The following is a 21,463-nucleotide window of genomic DNA, read 5'->3' on the forward strand; positions in this document are numbered from 1 at the left end:
GGTGAATCAATTTGTTTAAGGCAGATTATCATTTTGTGTAAGTGTGGACTGTGTTTTCGCATCTGACACCCAGAACCTAAATATTTGATTGACAACAAGTTATTTGGATTAATTATGCATTGTGCAAGTTTGTAATAGCTCTTACTTTAAAAAGTACTTATAAAACATTGCAGTATTAGTTGTCCTCTCCTCATTTCAAATAAATTATCTGAGAAGGGATACTTTGAAAGAAGAGGCTTAATTGTATAGTTTGGAGGTTCTCAGCTCAAAATAAAGTCCCTCCAGTAGCGTGCTATCTGCTAGATGTTGGTGATAGTAGAACATTGGTAGAACAAGCCTACGGTTACCTAGAATGTAAAGAGACAGGAAGTAGACTCTTTTTATAAAGCTAGCTCTCTCCTTGGTAATACTTCCAAGAGATGGCTTTCAATGATCTAAACATAGCCTATTGAGGCCATCTCCCCCACATTATAATGACATCAAGTCTCTCTTGATTGATCAGTCATTAGCATCAATACATCAGATGTTTAAACCTCTGCGTGAAGACTGAGGGAAGAGGGTGGATTTCTTTTCATGTCATAACAACGTGACTGATGACATTTTTCAGAAGAAATACTATTTTTTGTTTTGTTTTGTTTTTTATGAAAATTTTTTCTCCTTTCCTGTAATTTAATTGAGTAAATCTAAAACTGTATTTTTAACAAAATTTTTAAAGTGTGATTTAGTGAAATGTGAAAATTTTTCTTTACATGTGATTTCTTTAATGGAATTGATTCAAGTGCTTTCATACACTATTCATTCTGAAACAATTGAAGTAGATTATGATTTAATAATTTGACAATGTTATGCAGTTAAATCATATTCCAACTATATATTGAAGCTTTCATCAGCTTGCTTGTGACTGTTTTAAAAGTGTGGTGTATCTAACTTGCAAGCAGCCCCTCAATGTTTACATGTTAAGATGTTTTTCTTATTGGTTCCTTTGTTTGAGAAGCAGAGACAGAGTTTTCACCTACTGGTTCACTGCGGAAATGCTTTCACTTGCTTTTGTCTGGGGCTGAAGCCCGGAGAACAGGCTGAATGCCGGTTTCCCATACTGAGGGCAGGAGCTCAGTCAATCCAACACTGCTGTCTTCCCCTCCCTGTTCTATCCCAGCAGAAAGCTTGTGTTTAACAGTATTCTATTGAACCTGTGCACTCCATGTGGGACGCAGACAAGCCCCTTCTTAGGCTTTTATTGTTAGATAACAATTGCTCCATCATCATAATAATTATAATTGAAGTTTTCTCATCTATGATAAACTCATTTTCAAATGATTAGTATATGCCAAGTACAGTATTGATTATTTTATATGCATGGTTTCATTTCATTTTCCTATCAATCGTGAGTTAGATATTGCTTTACCTTTATTTTACATGGGGGAATTAATGTTTGGAAATAGTATTTAGAGATCAGTGTTTTCAAAACATGTACTAAAATGCATATCAGATAATTTTATTCTAGAGCAAGCAGTACATTTTTACAGCCCTCTTTATCACCTGGTCCCATAATTTTCAATTTTCATTTTGCTTTCCAAATATAAGAATCTCATTTATTCTTTCATAAAATATTAAATTCTAGACTTCCAAAAATTTACCTTTTTAAAAATCTATTTTATATTAATTTGAAATGCAGGGTTGTCATACATATCATAAATTTACATAAGAACCATTACTAAATTGCATTCAGACTGCCTGAACATGGGCACATGGATGTGAACACTGTTAAGATAGTTTATGCAAGTAAGCATTTGTCAGAAGTGTGAATTATAATTGAAATCAGCTAGAAAGCTCATCTGATTTCTGCTGTCGAACAAGCAATATTTTTTTAGTTTCAGTGAAGTATTTACTGCATAATATTACTAAGCCTCAAAGATTATTTTCAAAATGATCTTTCTACTAGGGTATTTTGTGTAATTTAGATCATGCACAGAGAAAGTGGTGATAAAGGAGCCATAGCAGTTAAAACCTCTGCATGGAGAGCCAGCATTCCATATGGGTGCAAATTCCTGCCCTGGCTGCTCTGCTTCCAATCCAGATGCCTACAAATGCCATGGATAAAATAGTGGACGACAGCCCAGATCTAATTCCATTCCACATCCATGGGGGCTCCTTGAAGGAGGTCCTGGTTCCGGAGTTCAGCCTGGGCACAGAATTGGTCAATGCAGTCATCTGGGGATGAATCAACGGATATAAGATGTCTTTGTCTTTTTGTCTCTCACTTTCTCTCTGTATTTCTTTCAAATAAATAAATATTAAAAAGAAAACAAAGAAAGAAATCCCGTGGAGGGATCACTGATGGTTGAATGTACTAACATTTCACCCAAGGACCAAAGAAGCCTTTCTGGTGGATCGAGACTAAAGAATTCTTTGGGAACTGGTTGGCATTTGAATGAATTTCTTGGAACACAGAGATTGACGTGGATAGAAGAGCGGTAATCTGGATTCATACCTGTGTTTCCCTCTTATCTCTGCCATTTGATAGCCACATGAAACCCAGAAAATTCTAGGGTAACTACAAAATTCAAAGTTTTAAAAATGAAAATACTTGTAGGAATGGTGTTTCAAGGTTTTGAGAATATTTGAAGTTCCTCAAAGACCTCAAGACTTAGTCTTTGGAGAAGACAAGGGTACATGTTGCCATAATAAATATTTTTTTTCTCTCCTTCATCTAAGAATACTCATGACATCTGCCACTAATAATTTTTCAGCACGTCCTGTGACGATTCAGCTAGTCTCAAAGCATGTTTTCATCCTGTGCAGTTATAGAGCTGGTGTGAATGCATGACAGTGAAGAACAACTCACAAAATAATAGCACCCAGAAATTCATATATTGGGCTTTTTCATAAATGGCGAAACATTTGACTTAACATAGTCATTATATTACTGCTTCCCATTCTCAGGCAAAATGCTTAAGCTATAATGCATTAGATCTTTTTTTAACATTTTATTATTATTATTATTATTATTATTTTATGATACAATTCCATAGGCTCCTAGGATTTCCCTTATCCCCTCCTCAATTCCCTCCCTCCCCCCAGCTCCTCTATATCATTACTAAAATATAATTTTTCATACACAGTCATATGTCCATCATTGTGGGCATGGTCAATGGCAGAGAGTCCAGCATCCTATTGTCAAGATATAGTGAACAATTTCATTGTAAGTCCCTCTTTGTCTGGAAGTAGAAATGCATACTACATTGTATCCTCACATCTGGATGTTAGTCTCCGTTTCACAGCTACTGTACATCCCCTCACATGAAAAGTCATTTTTTACTAGAAGGTTCTTGATTTTCATTTCTTCAGCTACATGTTAGTCATTTAGTAGCATGTTATTTAACTTCACGGTGTTGCTAATTTCTTTTTTTTCCCTGATGTTGATTTTGTTTTGTGGTTTTTCATTTAAGGGGATGTATAGTAGCTGTGTAATGGAGACTGTCATATCTAGTAACATGTCATTTAACTTCCTGGCATTGTAAATTTCTATTTTTCTTTCTATTATTGATTTTGCATTATGACTTTTCACTTGAGGGGATGTACAGTAATGCATTAGGTCTTAATGCATTTACTTTTATAATCACTAAAAATTATCTCCTTTGGGCTGATTATATAATTATTTATAGAATATATTAATTTTATTATTAATTATACTTACACTGATTTCAACTATTTTATGCACATGAATATTTCATAAAATATTAATTTAGAATCACCTTCTGGCCAAGTTAGATTATTAGTATTTGTCATTTTTAATTTCAATGGCCATTAACTCACAATGTATTGCCTACAAATTAGTATACTTGATCCATGTAAGCACATTAATCCTTATTCATTACATAGCCTTACAGATTTCTCATAGCTTATATTGTGGTTTGTTTTAATCAAATTTTATTTTGTGAGCATTTCATTGACTTTTCTTCTGTTTGTGGTGACAGCTTACAGACAGTTTTAGCCTAAGTTTCTGGATTATGTAAACATTAGGCTTTAAAAAAAAAAGCTTAGTTTTATTGGAATATCAGATATACAGAGACAGGGAGAGACAGAGAGGAAAATCTTCCTTCTCTTGATTCACTACCCAAGCGGCCACAATGCCAGAACTGTGCAGATCAGAAGCCAGGAGCCTGGGTCTCCTATGCGTGCACAAGATCCCAAGGCTTTGGATGACTGCTTTCCCAGGCCACAAGCAGGGAGCTGGATGGGAAGTGGGGCCGCCGGGATTAGAACCGGTGCCCTGTATGGGATCCCGGGGTGTTCAAGGCGAGGACTTTAGCCCTTATGTTACGACACCGGGCCCGAACATTAGGTTGTTATCTTTCTCTAGTTAAATTTTCATCTTGTAACACTGATTTTAATACAGTGGGTTATATTGTAGTAAAATCAATAATGTTGTGGTTGAGTAAATAAGAAATTTCCCCTTTTAAGACTATGAAAAAACTTGGTAGAGTTAAATTTTTGTCCCTTGATATAAATACTTACATATTTTCCTTATATGAATATTCCTGTAATATGTATGTAGAGCGTATCGATATTGGCCACATATACAGTTATGATAGAGGAAAAATCTCCTTTAACAAAGTTACAGTTCTAAAATGATCATTGGCATTATGGTTTGTTTTCATTTCTGAAACACTAATGATAATATTAATCAAGCACTCCCATAGCCCAGTCACTATTTCAAATCTATTGTATGCATTAAGTAGCATAATATGCATATAAAATGGGTATTTTCTTAATACAGTTGCTATGGTAAGGAAACTAAGGCACAGAAAACATATTAGCTCTCATAAGTAAAATGCAACAAGTGAAGACACGATGCTTAACACAGGAGTTTGTGTTCTAAGTCCTGCATCTGTCATCCAGGTGGGATCTACAACATGTTGTACTGGATAAGATTTTAATATTGTTCACAATGTATTTTTTGTCTCCTTTTTCAGTTACATTTCTTGCTACCTTCCCAAGAAAACTTTCTTTTTTTCCCAAAAAAGAAAGAAGTCTTTTAGGACTCCATTAATTCAACACACTACTTTCTGTGCCAGAACATCTAACCACGTTTCCCCTCATTATTATGAGTTGTTAACATATGTGCTTTTCAGTATTCATATGTGTTATTTTCTATGAAGCAATTATTCAACAAAAGGTGACCTTTATTTATTGCTAATTTTTTCACTGCAATTAGATCATCTGTTAAAAACTGCCTTGCTGGCTCCATTAAGAATTTTTTTAGAGTATGGTTGGTACCATTGCCAGTAGAACTTTCTATTTTCAGCATCTAATGTTCTTACAGAATACACAGTAGGAAGTTACCAATTGATTGTTGATTGAATGAATGATTTCTACAGGTCTGAATTGTATATAACCTTTTTTATTTATCTCAGAACTATGCAATAAACTAAAATTTGGTAATTGATGTATATTAATGAATATTTATTTATAGTAATAATAAACATCAGTTATGATACACATCAAAATAATGAACTAAAACATTAAGAATATAAGTAAATATGAGTGAAACCTGTACTACAGTATGTTCTTCAGTCACTGTGGCCCATTAGTAAGTAGAAAAACTGATTTATTCCTTCCCCCAAACCCATAGGCATTCTTTAGCTTTCATGTTACAAAGAGTATTTGACAAAATTTTGTTTAGGAAATTAACTAGTTAATGTTGAGATATTTATGCTGAAAAAAGGTGTCTGCTTAGCAATGCAATTTTTGACCAATCTTCAAGTTTATAAACAAACATTGAATCCCCGTTTGATTGTCAGGAATGTTTAGTAAATATTCTGGTATGAATTTTACTCCCCATAAACTAGCATAAATAGAATTAATAGTCATTTTCTATTATATAGATAAAAGTTTAAAATATTCAACGTATTTAAAATAAGTCCATCATTATCCAACACTTGGGTACATACCAATCTTTTGTCTTTGCACACACACATTCAGAATTATCACTGATAAATAAAATTTACAACACATTGTGTTCCAGCTTGACTTCCTTGTGAACAGAATTGGAAATAATAATTTTGGTTACAAATAAATATTGGTCTTATCTGATTAGCTTATTACTTTACTTCCTCTGAAATGATCATGTTCAACAGAGATTTATCAGATTAAATCAATCTCTGATAGGAAAATAAAAGAACGATTCTTGTAAGTCCTGAAATTCTCTACTAATACAATTCATTTAATTAAAGTTATTTTGCCTTATTTAAAAGTAATTCACATTATGCAAAAATTTTTAAGTGGAGAATATGCAAGAAAGACATAAATCACAAATAATCTTTTAAAAAGTTTTATTTTATTACTTTTATTTGAAAAACAGTTACAGAGATAAAGAGAAACAGAAACATACAGACATACAGACAGATATCTTGCACCTGCTGGTTCATTCCCCAAATACACTGGTTGGAGCTGGGTGGGTCCACAACCAACATCCTGGAGCTTCTTGTGGGTCTCCCACATGGGTACAGGGCCCCGAGGAGCTGAGGCGTCCTCTGCTTCTTCCTCAGGCCATGAATAACAAGCTGTGTCAGAAGTGGAGAAGCCTAGACACAGCCCAGCACCCATATGGGATGCTAGTGCTGCAGACGGAGGCTTTGCACACATGCCATGGTACTATCACCACAACGTAATCATTATTAAACATTTATCTTTGGTCATCTTACTATGAAGTTAGTCACATAACAATTTTTAATCTACAAAATTGTTATTACACAATTCGTGCTTGCTTCGGCAGCACATATACTAAAATTGGAACAATACAGAGAAGATTAGCATGGCCCCTGCGCAAGGATGACACATCAAAATTGTTATTACAAAATTCATAGAACTTTATATCATTTGCTAAACAATGAAATAGTCTCACAAGCATGTTTAAGGGTTAATATATGTTTTGTAAAAACCTAGTTCAAAATAGGTTATCAATGCTATTTTGCAAAACTGTGAAACAGTTCTGTTTGTTTTCCTCCCAGAGAAATAGATATTGATGGTTTTCTGTTTCTATATGACCTTGAATTTAAAACTTGATAGCAATGGATGATAAATGTATGGGTATAAAATCTGACCTTCTCAGTAAGAATGATGGCAGAGATTACCTTAATGGTGAATCGTAATCAATTTACTGCTATGAACTACCAAGAAATCAAAACTGTAACAATGGAAAGGAAAATCAGGTGTTGTTAGGATTTGTATGTTTGAATCACCAATCACTTACTTGACATTTAGTAATTCTTGAGGAGGGATAAATTTATAGCATAAGATTCAGTCATACGTCATAAGTGAAGTTAAGAAAAATAAAAGTTTATTTTATCTTATTTTGGATCTCAAAATCTAGTTGCAGAAGTAAATCTTAAACACTATTTGTGTGTTTATTTTTGGAGAGACAGTCTGAGAAAGAGCTTCCATCTGCTGGCCAGTCCGCGAAGGCTGCAGTGGCCAGGCGTGGGCTAGGTGAGAGCCAGAAAGTCAGAACTCTGTCTTGTTCTGCTGCTTTCCCAGGCACTTAGCAGGCAGTTACACAGGACACTTCAATACGGGATATGTGAGTTGCCCAACCTACTGCACCGTCACACTGGCCTCCTCACAATTCTATGCTTACTGACTTCTCCTAGGTGCTTGAATTCAGGAGTAAAAGAAAAAAAAAAAAAACAATTAAAGAAATATGGCGCATGATGGGAGATTCTGACCTAGCTTATTAAAGCAGCACGGAGCACTGGGATTGCCTGCCTTAGACACCCTTTATCTCATGCAGGACTGCTTCAAATGACCGCTCATTCCCGCTATAAAGCCTTATATTCTAATGTGGTCATAAGTATGTCAAGTCAGAGCTTCTATGACATTTTCTGTCTTCCGATGTTGCTCAATTGGACTTGATTTAATTTGTTCTCACTATGTCAGCCACAAAATCTTCCATTTGCAGAATTAGACACTGACATTTGTCAGAAAATAATCAGCATCAGAGGTTACTGTCCTTTATCTACTACTCATTCTTCATGAAAAAAAAATATTGAGTGCTTCCTCAGGATTTTGTGCTCTAAACTGCCCTTTGTGAGCCTCCATTCTTCAAGGGGACATAAATGGACAGCTGATTGCAGAATTGTTTTTTCATCATCAGCTGTGTTATGTGTCTCAGGCAATGTGGAGGTCAGTGCTACAGACCATCTGTTAAAGGAAAGTAACATAGCCCAGGACTGAATGAATGTGAGATGTTTTATTCTAATGTTTTTGTGTGTTTTTATGAACTATGTAATACAATGTGATTTAATCGGCTTTTATTAACTCACTTAAGCATGTACTTAATTCATATGTGAATAGATAAATATGGTTTTAACTGAAAATGGAAAAACTTTTCCTGATGAATAGTAACTTTAAAAAATGTTTTGGTTAAAAAATCATGCAGCTTGTTAAAGTTTCAAATCATTGTAACAAAACTTTTGTATCTTCTGTATTGTTATATTTTGTTGGACAGAGGTCTTGCTGCAAAATTATATCATTTTTATTTTCGTTCAGCTTATTATTTCATGTTAATAACTAGATTCAGAGTTTAAAAAGTATAATCACACTCATTTAATGGTTGGAGTTGTAAAAATTCAAAAGTTAATTTTATCCTGGAGTTGTAAAGCACATTTAGAGTTAATTTTTGCTTATAAAATATTCTTAATTTCTCTGATGCTGTTATTTAGTTGCGGCAACTTAATATGTGTGATTTAAACATTCTTTATTTGAAAATAACTTCAACTGTTATCACTAAATATTCTTAGCAATTGGGTTGGATTCTTGTCCTGAACCACAAACCCCTAGCAGTGGAATTAAAGTTGGAGACAGATACATGGTTGGTGATGTGGTATCCTTCCACTGTCACCAAGGCTATTCTCTTCAGGTAAGTCTATTTAAAAAGTTATTGTTTTAATTTTCATTGTTCTTTTAGAATATTTTGAAACACATTGGTGGACAATCCAAACGTTTCAACCACATATTGATCCTCAGCTACATAGTCAAAATGATGTTCATATTGTTAATAAAATACACACGTGAGAGAAATTTCAGTAATGAACTAAATTTGTTTATGTAGAAAGAGCCAAAAATTCTTCTTTGAGACAAAATAAATTAGTACTTCACTTGTCTCACGTAGGATGCTGACAACTAACCTTTGAGATCCTTGGAATTTGAAAAAGCAGGAATAAGCAAATGCAACTAAAAACAAATAAGGTTAAATGCATCTTATATATAAATAAATCCACAAATAAACAAAAATCCATATTTAAAGAGTTGGATTTTAATGTATATTCTGATCTTATGTATTTTATATTGGGGAGAAATAGGTAATAATCGCATACGATATTCTGAAAGTAGAGATCCACTAAAAAATTAGGAAAGAAACTGAAAAAGGAACTATTTCACAGGAAAGTGTTCTCAGAAAATGTTTAGAGAGAGCAAAATTTTAAATTAATAATTTACATTCTTCAATTTTATAATAAAATTATTAGTCTCAAAAGCTCAAATATATTTTTTTCTGGGCTTTATACTTCATTAAAATGTAATGCACTTTTACTTATTGTAGTACTTTTATATAAGCTGTTTGCAACCACTTTATATTTAATGTTAACAGCACTTATATAAATAACAATGCTATGAGTCTTTCACTTGTACAATCAATGCAGTATCTTAGCGGAACATATTTATTATACAAATTAAAATTGTATCTTAGAATTGTATCCACGGATATATGAAATTTATTCTCTTATTATATTAATAAAACTCTCAAAAGAATTTTGTATATAAAACTATATATAAATATTCCCTATTAGTATCCTTTTGTTATTTTGTATTTTATCACATGTAAGTATAATAAGCATTCTTAATACATAATTTGCTTTCCAGTGAAAGTGTATATTAAAGTTACAGTATACATTTAAGCATCTTCTAATAAAAATCATCCTTTATGCTGTGTTTAATTTAGTCATTTTATGAATGTCTACTGAACTACAATTATCTTGTTCACATAGGGCCATTCTCACATTACATGTATGCCTGGACCAGTGAGACGATGGAATTACCCAATCCCAATTTGTTTGGGTAAGAGTCTATAAGTAATGTTTTAAGTTTAATTGTGTTTTAAAGACATGCCCCACAGTAGGTTGTTCCCACTGCTAATCAAATAAAATCCACCTAAGAACAAAAAATAATTATTCGTGCACATATGGATTGCAGTCTGGGAGACACAAATTAAGGGAATCTTGAAAATATACTCTCAAGTTTCGAAAAATACTGCCTGATCACAGGTCCAACTCTATGAGGGCGATTAATTGCATCTCCTGTTTGTCATCAATTATGATGTCTGTGGTAGGGTGCAAGCTGATTTGTCATAAGTGGTTTGGGCATAGTTCCAGGAAGCATGGGACATGTTTTCACAAACTACTGCAGGAGCCAGTAAATTTCATCTGCAAGAAAGCTATTTAACTCTGCTCGTTAGGTCAGTATGTACCTAAAGGAATATGTGGGACACAGTCCAGTTCAAAGAGTTCAGCTGTAGACCTGCCTGAGACCCAGTTGAAAACAACCTGTGATTCCATTTCTAATGTCTAAATCTGTGCTGTTCTATTTTCAATTTCTTCCTTGATGATGCAGTTTGTCTTTATCAGGTTTTGTGAAAAAGTTATTTTAAGATGTTTCACAAATTAAAAGCTTTTATTATATACATTTTTTTTTCTCATGGTGGACATCAGAAGATGACTTAAAACTGCAGAAATAAACTTTTTTATTACTAAGTACTTTCTTACTGTGATATGGACAAATATCTATAGGTCAGAAAATAAGTGAGTATCGTATCACCAACTATTGTGCATCAATAAGAAATGTAAAGAATCTCTTCATGGACCATAACACTTTTTGCAATGCCATGTATTATGATAGGTAATCAAGATATACAATATGTCAAAAGATAACCTAGGTATTTTAAAATATGGGCTCATATTTTGCCTGAGTTAACACTGCTTCCAAATTATTTATATACATCATTTATTATTCTTTCTTTTCCTCACTTTTGGTACCTGTATGCAACCATTAATACACTGGGCTCTACACAGTATGAAAGAAAAAATATAAGGTAGGATGCCTAGCTCTAAAGCTTTCATTTGTCATTTGAAGTGTTAAAAATAAGGTAAATGAATAAGCAAGTTTTCTTTAAAAAGCAATTTAAAATGAATTGAGAAGAGAATAATTTAATACTGAGTTAAATGCTAAGTAAATCATTAAATTTTAGGAAGAGGAGCAGATACTGATTGAACTAATTTGAAAGCATGATTATCCCATAGAGTTTACAGAACTTCGAATCATAAATGTGGATAAGACAGTGCATGAGAGAGCTAGTCCTTCCTGGATAGGAAAAAGGACACAATAACTCCGACGTGTGATCTCCATGATGTGTCTACACAATGACTATACATATTTCAGTCAGCTTGGGCTGACCTAACAGAAATTTCCTGAATTGAATGCCCTAAAGAAAGAATTGATTTGTTTATTTTTTCTCAGTTTGGGGACTTAAGAGTCCAGCACAGCAATGCCAACAGGTTGTTTTCTTGAGAGCCTCTTTTATTGGCCTACAATGGCTGCTTGTTTCATCAGAGCATCTTTGCTCTGTGCAGTCACTCTTCATCATCTTTCAAGGACAGTCAGTTCCATTGGATTAGGCCTAGCTCTATGAACTCACTAATCATTTGCTTACACTTTTCCTTAAGGAGAAGAGTTATATTCCTAAAAATCAACTTCACATGTGAATTGTTAACTAAGAAAGCTTAGATGGATGCAATATTTTAATTCAATTAAACAATATTTATATATTTTTTAAATATTTATTTATTTTTTATTATAAAGGCAGATATACAGAGAGGAGGAGAGACAGAGAGGAAGATCTCCCGTCCAATGATTCACTCCCCAAGTGAGCGCAACGGCCGGTGCTGTGCCGATCCAAATCTGGGAACCTGGAACCTCTTCTGGGTCTCCCACACGGGGGTAGGGTCCCAACTCCTTGGGCTGTCCTCGACTGCTGTTCCAGGACACAAGCAGGGAGCTGGATGGGAAGTGGAGCTGCCGGGATTAGAACTGACGCTTATATGGGATCCCAGGGCTTTCAAGGCGAGGACTTTAGCCCCTAGACCACGGCGCCGGGCCCTAAACAATATATTTTTAAAGTATTATGATATGGTATAATTTAGTGTGAAACCTTTTGGAATACTTATTAGGATAATGTCCATGATATTCAAACCACAACTAAAGCACATATGACAAATATAGCATTCTTTGGAATTTCTTTTGCTCATCTGATAAGCTAATGCTGACTATATATCTTTACTGTAAGAATAAGAATAAAATAAGAATCAAATGCTAAGTATTGAACTGGAACTATACAAGAAACTCAGAGCTATTATAGTAAAAATTGGTTAAACTAGTTAAGGGTCCAATAGTAAGAAAAATTCTAGAAAGGAAAAAGAACATTTTAATATTTTGTTAAAAATCCAACATAAAGCAATTCATAGATGTTCTGTTTTCATTTATATATTTAAACACACATCTTCTTCCATTTTATTTTAAAAATAAAATTGTATGATATTTGGTAGGAAATTAAAATATTTGGCCATTTCATGATGGTTATATTTAAAGAAATCCTGGTGATAGAGGGTTGAGTTAGAAAAATGTCTTTTTTTTTTTTTTTTTTTACTAATATAATTTTTTTTTAATATATTTGTTATTTAACTTCAGTAATTACATTGTATTATGTGACACAATTACATAGATACTTGGGTTCTCCCCACCCCTCCCCAAACCCTCCCACCATGGTGGATTCCTCCACCTTGTTGCATAACCACAGCTCAAGTTCAGTTGAGATTCCCCCATTGCAAGCGTATACCAAACATAGAGTCCAGCATCTTATTGTCCAGTCAAGTCCAACGGCTTCTTAGGTATACCCTCTCTGGTCAGAAGACAGAGCCAGCAGAGCATCATCCCAGTCAATTGAAAGCTCCAACATACCATCAGCAAAAATTTACATCATTATGGAATTAATTGACATAGTAATGAGTAACCAACATGTTAAAATGTCTTAAAATATTAGCCCTGAAGTGGTAACATTCTATCATTGTGAAATGGAAAATAACCAGCTTGCCTGAGGCATTGATGGAGAATTGTAAGATATATATAAGATATCCTAAATATTAAAGAAAATAACATGGAAGAATCAAAACTTTACCCCAAGGACTAAGATATGGTCATGTCTCTCACAATAAGTGAGAGGAACAATATAGTTTATTTTTGAGGCTTTTGGGAACACTCTTTCAAAATTGTCACACAGCAGTGTGTGAGATGCCAGAGATGTTGAGTAAATGGACATGAATGGAAAGTTAACAACAGGTGCACTTTTTGGTGTGGTTCTTCATATGCTTCTCATGGTCTGTCCTCTTTTCTTGCTATGAATTGTAAGTTCAGAATGAAGAAGAACAAATGAACAAATGTAATCTCCCCAGAGTATTTTCTTATTGACTGAAATTTAATTCCTTAGGATTTTGGTGTATATATGTGGGAAACAAATATTTAGAAAAATTAGTTGATGAATATTAATAGCTTTTCTACATTGAAAATTACTTTGTTTTAGCTATGGATAAATTGGAAATTAAAAATCATAGAAAAATATTGGGGGTGTTTCTTTAGATTTTTTTGAGTGATACCAAGATTAACAAACATATATCCAGAATAACTCCAACCTTATATATACTTCCCTGATAAAATGTGCTTAATAGATAATTTATTCAGTTCACAATCATTTTATTGATTATTGTACTGAATATTGATAATTTTATCTGCTAAATTCATCTTTATGATAAGAACTTGAAATCTGAGCATCTGTATGTTGCTACTTTAATTAAGTAAATGAAATTGCAAAATAAATTTTGTTAACAGCTTTGAACTTCATATGCAGTCATATTTCTTTATCCAACAATGTATTTATATGGCTGTTTCAATAAAAATGATAAAGAAGTGCTTTAAAGGGATGAATTGGCTTCTAAAGTGCAACTTCCTTAATACATGTTAAAAGTTTCATTTAATTTGAATAAATGGATAATTTTCTTACTATTTTGCTCAGCTGATCAACCATGAACTCATATAGTAGAGATTCCAAAACAAGTACATGCACAGATTCTTCTCAGACCTTCTAGTCTGTGTTAGTGATTAACGCTTCCCTACTTTTTACCCTGATGCTTTTAGAGCAAAATTAGTCCATATGCCAACTTTAATATATGATATCATTTATATATTATACACAAAACAATATTTTTATTAAAAAGACTTAGTATTTTCTCACCAAGAGAGAAATAAAAGGGAGGGGAGTTGTGAGAAGTATTAACTCTGGAATGCAGCATTTACTGTTGAAATGAATCATTTAACCTTATTCTAAATTGTATCCTTGTCATGATTCAAGAACAGTTCTAGACATACTTAGGGGAGTGAAGAAAGGTAGCCTCTGTGGGAAAAAGCACCTTCTCACCAATTGTGTTCGCTTCATGTGAGCTATTGCTTGCGAAGAAATTGATTTAATTTGCACTTTTTATGAGGAAGGAAGTATGAAGTCTTCCCATGCTGTTTTTGAAAATTCCTTGCCAATTGATTAGACTCGTGCGTTACGTTTTTTGTAAATGAGTATTTGTACAATTTAAATTTAATTCAAATGGTTTTAACTTGAAGACAGTGAAAATTTGGATTATTTCACCTTTTTAAAAAAATTACTTCAAATTACTTTGTTTATGTGGTTTACATGGTACCTCTTTTGTTTTCCAGCCCAGTGTGGTGGTGCCATGTCAGATTTCAGTGGTGTAATTCTTAGTCCTGGGTTTCCTGGAAACTACCCCAGCAGCTTAGATTGCACGTGGACAATAAAACTGCCTATAGGTTTTGGTATGTATCCAGAGACCAAAGGAATGAACTTTTGATACTCATTAATGTGTCCTTCTAAAAGAAATGTAAATGTCTAATAAGAAATTATAAATCTGTGCAAATTATGGTATAGTTTTGGAATACGTACAATTATGTAAATTGGGGAGGGAAATTTGAATTTTTAAAATATGTCTCATCTGGAGTGCTTAGATAATTGGATGTATATAAGTTTTTCTTTTTGCTCTTGATTATGTATGTATTATTTTGACAATAATTGTATATGTTTCTCATGTAGAATATATTTTGAAATATGTATATATATACACAGTATGAAAGGATTTAATAGAACAAATTAATGTTACCTCACATACTTTTGTGTGCACTTAGAACCTGTTGTCTTAGCAATTTTCAAGACTATATTATAGTGTTATTAATTATCAATGTTATTGAACTTGTTTCTTCTAACTGAAGTTTTAAACCTTTTGAAAAACATATCCCAACATCTCCTTTAAAAAATAATTATTTAATTTGAGTCAGAGTTACAGACAGGGAGAAGAACAAAAGAAGAGAGAGAGAGAGAAAGTTTAACCATCCCCAAATGGCTACAACAGACAGGGCTGAACCAAGCCGAAGACTAAAGCTGGGAAGATATGACATGTATTCTCAAATTATTATTATTGAAATAAACTTAATTTCATTTCAGATTCTTAAGAACTCTTTCTATTTATGCCACATTTCTTTATCCATGTACCTGTCATTAATTATAATTAGTATAGGAAAGGAAAAATAATTTCAAATATTATTTTCCAACAATTTTCCTGTTGCCGTTAACAAGTTAGTACATAGACACTTTATTTTCTGATAATCTTTTCAATATCCCGTTTTCTTTAAGTAAACTAGATCTTGCATTTGAAAAGTAATACGCGCTTTTAAAACCTAGTTTTAAACACATATAGACATAATAGTTTTCAGATTCTAATGGCATAATTCCTGCTGGAATTAATTTTATCTTTTTGTTATATCACATCTTTCTGCATAATTTTCTCAAAGCCCACAAGTCTGTAAATGCATTAAATGTAGTACATGGTTGATGGTGTATTGTTAATTAAATCACCAAATAATAGAATTAATTGACTCTGAAACACAAACCGGTGCCTTTACATCAATGAAGACATTTCTGGATGACTATTAAGGATGGAGCCTTGGTCTATCAATTTCCAAGAAGCTTCTACAGCTCCAGAACGTGATTCAATGCATTTAAATGCTTCACATGATTAAAAGATAATCCAGTCTTCATATTTTGTTGCTGCATAAGCATTTTCCAGTATGTAATAATCCATGATTTGCCTAGAAAGAAAATACATATGGTAAAATCAAATTTGTTCTTTATTTAAATAAAGTTATAGCCAAAATAAAAAGAGTCAAATATGCTGTTATGACATATGATATGAGAGCATTCCAAATTCACTCCAGTGTAGAAAATACAGAGTATCTTATCAAAAGAAAGAATGCCTACCAGTGTCTTTACAGATCAGCCAGTAAAGAGTATTAGCCTCTAGGATTTCTGAAAAAAATTCTAGGTAGGTGCAGTGCGAACATAGATGAGAAAGCTGCAGAATTCAATAAGCCTTAGCACTGGGTGAATGACTATGGTCTTGAAACCTATAGTGGCCATTGAGAGAAGATTGTTGGGAGCTTTCTAATGAGGATTAATACAGACACAATGTGAAAACGATGATGACGCTTTAGTCCAGGTCTATGTCCGCTGAAAGAACACTTACATAAATGAGTAACAGTTTTGAGCCAGGATGGGGTAGCCTTCAAGTTTTCTGTGTATTCAAGAGATGTCATCCCATGTTGTCTGTGGAGCCAAATGAGTTACTTTAAAATAATTTATTAAAAAGAATTCTCACCTTGCAAGTGCTGGGATCCTAAATGAGTGCTGGTTCTTTTCCAATTTGCTCACTTCTCTGTCAGCTCCTTGCATGTGGCCTGGGAGTGCAGTAGAAGATGGCCAAAAGGCCTGAATCCTGTACCCCTGTGGGAGATTGGGAAGAAGCTCCTGACTCCTGGCTTCAGATTGGCTCAGCTCCAACCATTGCAGCAACTTGGAGAGTAACTCCACTCTGTCATCTTTCCAATAAAATTAAATAAATCAAAAAGGAGAAGAACTTTTTAGAACATTTTAACACAATTAAAAATATTGTCAATACTGTCATTACAACATGATCTTCCACTTACCTCCTTCTGAAATCTCTTGTGGGTGGAAGGGGCACAGCTTCTTTGGACATCATGCTCTAGTCCCTGGATTTACATTACCAGGAAGCTGAGTAAGAAGCAGTGAACCTAGGACTCAAGCTAAGATCCTAGATACAGAATACAGACATCCCAAGAAGTGTGCCTAGTCCCTGTGTCAAGTGCCTGCCCCACTGCCTTCATTGGAAAATGAAGTTTATTAAATATTAAAGTGAGGAGCATTTTTAATATGAACACGAAAATATGACACAGTTTCTTATTGGATGATACTTGAGTGATCCCAGGTTTCTTTTAGTTTTGGTTAACTAATATATCAAGTCTATATATATCAAGTTTATCTGCATATATAATTAATAGTTTTGAAAGAAAAGCAGATATATTTCAGCACATAACTATTTTTTTCAAGTAACAAATAATTCTGCATAAGATGATTCAAAAGACTCAGAGGAAATTTATAGGGAAGCTATATAAACTTGAAGCATGCATTTTGAAGTAGTATATCCAAGGTAAGTTCCATAAAATGTGTAATTCAAAGCATGGCCAAGCAATTTTTGGCCATGATGTTTTATCATTTAGAAATATAATAGTTCTTAGAAGCACCCAGATAATATTAATGATGAAACCCTATCCTTTGTGTACCTGAATTTGAGTTTCTGGTCTATTAACTCACTGTGTAAATGTGGCATGTGGCTATGCTTCTCCATTCCACAGCTTTCCTTGTTCGTATCTAGTCAATAGAAAGCAAAAAATGTCAGAGTACATTAACAATTTGGAGAGTGGTACTTGCAAGAAAGATACCACATTTAAAATACTGAGTGAAGCAATTGTATATTAATTAATATTTTTATTATTTTTGGCTGTTTCAGTTACATTTATGAAAGACATTAAGCCTATATTACAGTATAGCTGTTATCATTAGATTTTATTAAACCCATTAAACAAAATTCTGATATGGAAAATAATGAAGAAGTACATTTATACATTGAATAGATCTAAATAATATTTTGAGGACTTACTGTATCTTTTATTACAGAATCAATCACATCTGCAATTGTAGAAAATAATTATATTAACAAAGGTTTGCAATCATTTTTCCTCAAATTGTCCTTTGTATAACACAAATTATTATGACTTTTTATCTAAAATTGCTTGGTATAATTTTCATTGGCATTAAAGGTTAAGAAATACATTTCCTAATGATATATGACATGGTGACATTAGGGTAAATCAGAGAGATTGTTTTTACTTGTAACAAATAGAGAACATTTGAGAGCAGTATTCTTCTACTTTGACTGTTACGGAAGCTGCAGAGCAAAGCCATGACTCCAATTTTGAGGTGTTGAGAAACTGCCTAATGACCCAAATAGAAACATACTTAAAACAGTATATTGATATTATTGTATGTTCATTTGATAAAAGTATAATGCAATATTAAACCTATTTTTTTCGTCCTATAGGTGTACATCTTCAGTTTGTAAATTTTTCTACAGAAACAATCCATGATTACTTGGAAGTAAGAAGTGGATCTTCAGAAACCAGTATTGTTATTGGCCGGCTTAGTGGTCCTCAAATACCATCCTCCTTGTTTAGCACTACCCATGAAACCAGTTTGTATTTTCACAGTGACTATTCACAAAACAAGCAGGGATTTCACATTGTATACCAAGGTGAGAATAATAACAAAGTAAAAGCATAATCAATTCCAAGCCAGCTTTAAAAATCTTTACGTATTTTCAACAAAAAAAAAAAAAAAAGAAAGAAAGAAAAGAAAAGAAAAAAGAAAGGTGACCAGTGTGATGCATCAGTTGGTTAATTCTCTGCTTTCTAAGTCCATTGTTCCATATGGGCACTGGTTCATGTCCCAACTCCTCTGCTTCGCAACAGTTGACCCCAAAACTCGGGCCCCTGCACCTGTGCAGGAAACCTGGAGAAAGTTTCAGATCAGCTCAATTCTTGGTCATTGAGACATTTGGGGAGTGAACCAGTGGATGGAAAATAATTATATTTCTTTCCAATATAAAAACTAATTTTAAATATTTACTATGTTCTACGTTAGAGAAAGAAAGAAACACAAAATAAAGCAAACATCAATTTTGAAGATTTGTTTTTAAGCACTATGAATCTTAAACAACTATAATGAAAGTGTTTTTCTAAGATCCTATAAAATCATATCCAGGAAAAAAATTTAGTCTTAAATCAGGCATAATTTAATTCAGCTCGACCAGGCAAGCAAGCACATCTGAGCATCGAATACTTATCTTTGCTTTTATATTAAAATGAGTATACTTTGGAAAGATATTTATGGTACCTATAAGTCATATCATGCGTAATTACAATGTTAGAAATATTTCTGTGAACATACATCCTGTTCATAGGTTCAAAATTCACTTTACAAAATACCTACTTATATGAAAGGCAGTTGAACAAAGTTTTGGAATATAATGATAAATAAAATAAGTAAAAAATTAGATCTCACATGAAATGTAGAACCAGATAAACATAGAAAAAATAGACAGGCAGTTATACTGCAATGACAAAAGTATCACAATAATTGTATAAAATGTTTATTAGAAAAACTGTTCTGCAAGTACTTTAGTTTCCTGGTGATTTTTTTTTAAAGAACTATTGCAGGGGATATTATGGTTTGTTGCTTTTAGAGAATAATTAGTAAAAAGTGTAAAATGGTTCAGAATTGGGCTTATTTTATTCTTTGTGCAGTAACATAACAAGGAAGCAATTTCATTCCAATAAGGAAATCAGCATATGTTTGATGAGAAATGAGATTAAAAGAAGAATTTACATGCTTATTAAAGTTTGTAATTAAGATAAGCAGCACAGGTGGATGAAAAAACCTGAGGCATTTTTAAAAGATTTATTTATTTTCATTGGAAAATCAGATATACAGAGAAGAGAAAAGAAAGGAAGATCTTACATCTGCTGATTAACACCCCAAGTGGCCACAATGGCCTGAGCTGGGCCGATCCAAAGCCAGGAATCAGGAGCCTCATCTGCTTCTCCCACGTGGCTGCAGGGTACCACTGCCTTGGGCCATCTTCTGCTTTTCTAGGCCACAGTCAAGAAGCTGGATGGGGAGAGGGCCACCAGGATACAAACCTGCACCTATGTGGGCTCCTGGCACCTGCAAGGCAAGGACTTTAGCCACTAGGCTATCATGCCAAATCCAACCCTTTGCATTTTTGTAAATCATATTACCACTGTAATATGAAAATTGTGGGCATGAGTAGAGACTCATATCACACTGGTATTGACAACACTTATCATAAGCAGAATTACCAGTTATAACCAAAGTTAAGAAGCACCACTCTACGTAAGTTGCAAATGGTGTCTATGATTTTTGAAATTCAGAAGATACAAATTTATTTTTTCATTTTTTCCAGCCTATCAGTTGCAAAGTTGTCCGGATCCACGCCCATTTCGAAATGGCTTTGTGATTGGCAATGATTTTACTGTGGGTCAGACCATTTCGTTTGAATGTTTCCCAGGATACACATTAATTGGAAACTCAGCTCTCACATGCCTTCATGGAGTCAGCCGCAATTGGAATCATCCTCTCCCAAGGTGTGAAGGTATGCTTCTGATTTAAAGCTGTTATTAAATGTTATCTGTGCTTAATAATCCTTATTTTGATATTATTCTTTGTTTTCCTCTTCAAACGATGCATTAACATATGGGACTATGCAGTCTTTGTTTCTTTCTCTCTCAGTTGAGAACTTGCTTTACAAAATACATCCTAGATCTATATAATGGATTGTCTGGAATTGTAACCCTGTCCACTATGTGATGAAAATAAACTTAACACATTAGGAATTCTCTTATGTGTATATGATAGGTGAAAACACACACTCATATATAGGTAGTTAATAGTCATTTTTATATAAAGCACCAATCCAGAGACTTCTACTCTTTTTTGTTGGATTATTTTGTTTCTAAGAAATAATTTTACATAAAAATTAAAAAGGTATGCATCTCTAAACAGATATAGATATATGACTGATGAGAGGTAAAGGCAAAACTAGATTTACATTGATATGAAGTATTTCAATAAAGAGAAGATCAGTTTGTGATAATAAGTACTACTGACTAGGTGACATTTTATATGGAAAAATAAATCCACCTTGATTACATTTTGTGCAATGTAACTAAGTTTATTTTATAAGGTTCAACTGAAATGAAAACAGAACTCAGAAATATTTTATAGTACTTAAGAAATACCAAGTGCTTG

The 21,463-nt window shown here is 33.4% G+C and overlaps 1 protein-coding gene and 1 non-coding gene across 2 annotated transcripts in view; both read left to right on the forward strand.

Annotated features, from left to right (window-relative positions):
• The window catches only part of CSMD3 (CUB and Sushi multiple domains 3), an 878,998-nt gene that overhangs the window by 773,080 nt on the left and 84,455 nt on the right, over positions 1 to 21,463 (forward strand). The window contains exons 39-43 of the mRNA XM_058668892.1: positions 8,802 to 8,920; positions 10,047 to 10,116; positions 14,869 to 14,985; positions 18,678 to 18,887; positions 20,619 to 20,807. Of these exons, the coding sequence (XP_058524875.1) occupies positions 8,802 to 8,920; positions 10,047 to 10,116; positions 14,869 to 14,985; positions 18,678 to 18,887; positions 20,619 to 20,807 (705 nt within the window). The remainder of the gene's footprint in view (positions 1 to 8,801; positions 8,921 to 10,046; positions 10,117 to 14,868; positions 14,986 to 18,677; positions 18,888 to 20,618; positions 20,808 to 21,463) is intronic.
• On the forward strand, positions 6,763 to 6,867 carry LOC118760690 (U6 spliceosomal RNA). Its single transcript, XR_004996926.2, has one exon. It is a non-coding gene; the product is annotated as a U6 spliceosomal RNA (small nuclear RNA).

This window comes from Ochotona princeps, chromosome 9 (genome assembly GCF_030435755.1).
Source record: "Ochotona princeps isolate mOchPri1 chromosome 9, mOchPri1.hap1, whole genome shotgun sequence".
Taxonomy (NCBI): domain Eukaryota; kingdom Metazoa; phylum Chordata; class Mammalia; order Lagomorpha; family Ochotonidae; genus Ochotona; species Ochotona princeps.